At 38.8% G+C, this 5,099-nt stretch overlaps 1 protein-coding gene across 1 annotated transcript; it reads right to left on the bottom strand.

Annotated features, from left to right (window-relative positions):
* Positions 1 to 3,006: 3,006 nt before the first annotated feature.
* On the bottom strand, positions 3,007 to 4,014 carry LOC107493839 (uncharacterized). Its single transcript, XM_016114874.1, has one exon. The coding sequence runs from the start codon at positions 4,012 to 4,014 to the stop codon at positions 3,007 to 3,009; it is 1,008 nt and encodes a 335-aa protein (XP_015970360.1).
* Positions 4,015 to 5,099: the final 1,085 nt, after the last annotated feature.

Below are 5,099 nucleotides of genomic sequence, written 5' to 3'. Positions count from 1 at the left end.
GGGATAATAAAGCTTAGTGATAAGAGTTTTACACACTTGAATGTTGTATTGGATGGTGACTTAGAAAGGGATGTCTCCAATGGTCTTGCATGTTCCACTCCCTTGTGCTCTTCTTTGATTATCTCCACCTCTTCACAAGCTTCTTTAATTTCAACCTCTTCCTCTTGGTAGTTTCCTTCCAATTCAATCTCTTCTTCATTGCTTACCAATGACATGGGAGGTTGTGCATCTTCTTCCTTGATCTCAATTTCAAGCCCAATGGGAGAGGATTCAATTGTAGATAAGAAATTCTCAATGATTGAATCTATCTCTTGATCAACCTCTTCCAATCTTTCATCACTCATACTATGCCGTGGAGGTTGCGCATTATCCTCCTCAACATTATTTTCAAGTTCAATGGAAGAAAGTTCAACAACTTCCACAAGATCATCAACAATATCACTTGGTGTGGAAGTGTTCTCAAGCTTGAAATCCACCTCTTGTTTAACTTCCTCTAACTCTTCAACCACTTCTTCTTCTTCAATGATCTCTTCCTCCTCCACTTGTTGCAAGACATACCCCTTCTCCTTGTCCTCATGTTGGGATTCTAAAATCTCCTTCATGCTCATTTATTTAGTTGATTTCTCACATTCATCCGTGGAGATGCTTTGCTTGTTGCATGAGTTCCATGAGTCCAAGTTAACGGTAATGTTAGCAAACTGAGCCATGATTTTTTCAAATATGGGAGGCGATTCATCTTGTGGTTGAGAGTTCTCATACATTGGAGGTGGTTCATCTTGGTAATAGTATGGAGGTGGTGGTTCTTGAGGGTATTTGGGGTTGAATTGGGGTGGTTCTTCATATGGTTCATATGGTGGTTGGTATAGTGGATATAGATTAGGGTCATAATGAGGTGTTTGGTAGTAGGGGGCTTGTGAGTAAGGTTGTCCAAAATCATGTTGAGGAGGTGGTTCATAGGCATGTAGTGGTGGTTGTTGACAATCACAATAAGGGTCACCACATCCATTAGAGTGATATGCATTAGGATTAGAATTATACCCATAAGAAACCAAAAGTTGTTGTTGCCAAGAAGGTTGATCAATTCCTTGAGACTCCTCCCATCTTTGATTCCCAAATCCTTGATGCATATTGTCATTGTAGCACCCATTTCCTACAACATAATTTGAGCCAAACTCATAGCCAAAGTGAGGATGAGAATTCATAATAGAAAATAAAAACAAAAACTAGTAAAAATGAGAACAAACTCCTAAACCTAACAAAAACAAACAAACAAATAAAAGGCCATTAATTTGACACAAAAATTATTGTCGGTCTAGATTTTTCTTCTTATAGAAAAGAATTACTTCGTTGTAAGCATAGCTCCAAACTAACAAACAAATCTAACACCAAATTAAATTTGAGTTGTCACAAGTAACAAACCCCAAATAAGAATTAACCGAAGTATTTTAACTCCGGGTCATCTCACAAGAAATTGCAATGAAGTGCTCAATTATTGGCTATAAAGTATGTTTTGGGGTTTTAATTGATAAGAGGGCAAGAAATTAAATGACAAGGAAAGTAAATCAAGCAAATAACTAAAGAAAGCAAGTAATAAGGAGAGACATTCATGGCAAGAATTGAGATCATAGGCTTTCTATCCTAGTCATACAATGATTAATTCATCTTATTTAGTCAACTCCAACAAATGGAAGAAGGTATCATGTTATCTTCTCATAATGAGAAAGTCAAACAAGACTAATCAATCATATCACAATAATAAACAAGAATTTATCTCATTTCATCATCCCCAACATTGGAAGAAGGTATAAGTTATCTTCCATGAGAGAAAGTCAAACAAGACTAGTTAACCTCAATCCAAATGTACTAATCAACTTACTAATAGAATTAGCAAAAGATTAGAGTCAATGGAAATCATATTAACTAACAATTCTAGATCACTAACATTAGTTGGGTTTTCATGACTCAAGATTGCCTAATTACTCTCTCCAAGCCAAGAATGCTCAAAATCTACTCTAAAGCCCAACCAAGCATTTTGTCAAACACTTGGTGGGTACAAATGGAAAGCATGGTAAATGTGCAAGAATAGTAAAGTCTACCAACTACAAATTGCAAGAAAAATAAATCAACAACTCAAACCATCAATAAAAGAAACATCAACATTAAATTTCATTAAAAGAAAATCCAAATCCAACATGAGTTCATCATTACAAAAGAGAAAGCAAAAAGGAAAATTAACACTACACATCATGAGAATGAAAGAGTAGAAGCATGAAATTAGAAAGAAAACAAGATGAAAACATGAGATTGAACATAGATCTATGAGAGATTAACCTAAACCTAACCTAGTTCTAGAGAGAAGAGGGAGCTTCTCTCTCTGGAAACTAACATACATTATGCTATACTACTAAACAATTGCTCCCCCCTTACCCAAGCTTGAATTCTGCATGAAATAGCATTGGAAATGAGTTGGATTGGGCCTAAAATACTCTAGAAATCGCTGGCCACGATTTCACTTTAGTAATCCACGTGCTCAATCGGTGCGCACGCGTAAATAGTGGGTGCGTGCCCCTATACGCGAAGCAACATATGGCAAATTTTATATCATTTCGAAGCCCAGAATGTTAGCTTTCCAACACAACTAAAACCGCCTCATTTGGACCTCTGTAGCTCATGTTATGGTCGATTGAGTGCGAAGAGGTCAGGCTTGACAACTTTACGGTTCCTTCATTTCTTCATGAGTCCTCCCACTTTGCATGCTTTTCTCCTCACTTTTTCTATCCAATACTTGCCTTATGAACCTAAAATCACTCAACAAACATATCAAGGTATCGAATGGAATTAAAGTGAGTTAAATTTAGCTATTTTAAGGCCTAAAAAGCATGTTTTTACACTTAAGCACAAATCTAGGGAGAATTACAAAACCGTGCTATTTCATTGAATAAATGTGAGAAAAATTGATAAAATCCGCCAAATTAAGCACAAGATAAACTACAAAATCAGGGTTTATCACCTAACACCAAACTTAGGTTTGATGTCTGGGGGTTCTGTAAGGCTCTGCACTGAGAGAGAAGGCTGAAACACTAAGTGTTGCACAGTAGTACCTCCTTTATCCAAGAAAGAGTGAGGGTTGGAAATTTTAAACAGAATATGATCTTTCCACAACCTCAGAATTAACTCTCCTTTCTCAACGTCAATCAAGGCCTTCCCAGTAGCTAAGAAGGGCCTTCCCAGGATGATGGAGTCGTTCTTGTCCTCTCCAGTGTTAATTATCACAAAATATGCAGGGAGGTAAAGGTCTTCAATCTTTATAAGGACATTCTCCACTAGTCCATATGCCCATTTCAGGGACTTATCTGCCATCTCCAGTGAGATCTTGGTAGGCAACACCTCTTGGATTCCCAGCTTCCTCATCACAAAGAGAGGCATAAGATTGATGCTTGATCCAAGGTCGCACAGTGACTTCTCGAATGTGATAGTCCCTATAGTACAGGGAATCAGGAAGCTTCCGGGATCTAGTATCTTTGGAGGTAGCTTCCTTTGCACAAGGGCGTTGTATTTCTTGGTCAACACCACAGTCTCATCTCTCCTCAGAGCCGTCTTTTCAGAAGTCACACTTTTTAAACAAGCTATATACGGAGGTTTCTTCTTCAACACCTCAGCAAAAGAGATATTAACTTGCATCTTTCTGAGGACTGCCAAGAATTGAGCAAGTTTCTCATCCTCAGTCTCCTTTTGCACGTTTGGAGAGGGTTGTTCTTCAGACCCCTGCATCTCCATAGGGGTGTGTAGAAGTACACTCCTAGTCTCCTCTAGAGCCTTGTTCTCCTTCAGATTTTTAGCAGCATATTCCTCCTTGAATTCAGCCTCAGCTCCCATAGTGAGGGTCTTGCACTCTTCCCTTGGATTTACCTCTGTATTGATTAAAAAAGTGTTGGAGAAATCCTCGGGTATCCTCTTGCTTAACTGACCCACTTGTACCTCCAGGTTTCGAATTGAAGATCGAGTCTCTGCCATAAAGCTATGTGTGTCCTTGGAGAGTTTAAAAACTATTTTGGCTAAGTCAGAAAGGTTTTGTGCGGGCGTTTTCATTTGCTGCTGAGAGGGTTAGAACTGTCTGTTATTGAACCTGTTTTGATTGGTTCCACCCTGATTGTTGTTGAAGCCTTTGTTAAGGACTCTTCTGATCTCTCTACTTAAAGTTAGGGTGATTCCTCTATCCCTGATTAAAATTCTTTGAATAGGGATTATTATTCGGATTTTGGAGGAATTCTTCATGTAGTTTACTTCTTCCAAGGTGGGCCAAGCATTGTCACCAGCGTCCTTTTCGTAGGATGTCTCTTGAGATGTAATAGCTGAAACTTGGATCCCACTTAGGTGTTGGGAGATCATGTTAATCTGCTGAGACATCATCTTGTTCTGCGCCAAAATGGCGTCCAATGTTTCCACCTCCATGAGTCCTCTCTTCTTTGTAGTCCTAGTGTTCACAGGGTTCCTCTGAGAAGTGTACATATATTGGTTGTTGGCAACCATCTCAATGAGCACCTGTGCCTCCTCAAGTGTCTTCTTCATGTGGAGTGAGCCACCAGCAAAGTGATCCAATGACATCTTGGACATCTCAAAGAGACCATTATAAAAGATATCTAACATGGTCCACTCTAAGATCATGTCGGGGGCATCTTCTGATCAGCTGCTTGTACCTCTCTGATCGATCGGCAAAAATTCCTTCCGGCAAGTGCACCGGTTATCGTCAAGTAAAAACTCACAATAGAGTGAGGTCGAATCCCACAAGGATTGGTTGAGTGAGCAATTCGGATTAGAAGTTTGTTCTAGTTGAGCGGAATCAAGATTTAGATGAGAATTGCGGAATATTAAATTGCATGAATTAAAGAGCTGGAAATTAAAGTGCTGAAATTAAAAAGGGATGGGGGTGTTTGCATGAAATTAAATGGCAGAATGTAAAAAGAAAGTGTAGATCAGAAATGGGAGTTCATTGGGTGTTAGGAGATATTGAGATCTCCGAATCAAAATATTTTTATCTCTTCCTCAACCAATGCATTCATTGAATCTTGCTTAGCAATCTTATATGATTGGATCCCAAT

Source organism: Arachis duranensis, chromosome 6 (genome assembly GCF_000817695.3).
Source record: "Arachis duranensis cultivar V14167 chromosome 6, aradu.V14167.gnm2.J7QH, whole genome shotgun sequence".
NCBI lineage: Eukaryota > Viridiplantae > Streptophyta > Magnoliopsida > Fabales > Fabaceae > Arachis > Arachis duranensis.
The sequence above is the reverse complement of the archived record's forward strand: the minus strand, read 5'-3'. Positions and strand labels throughout refer to the sequence as shown.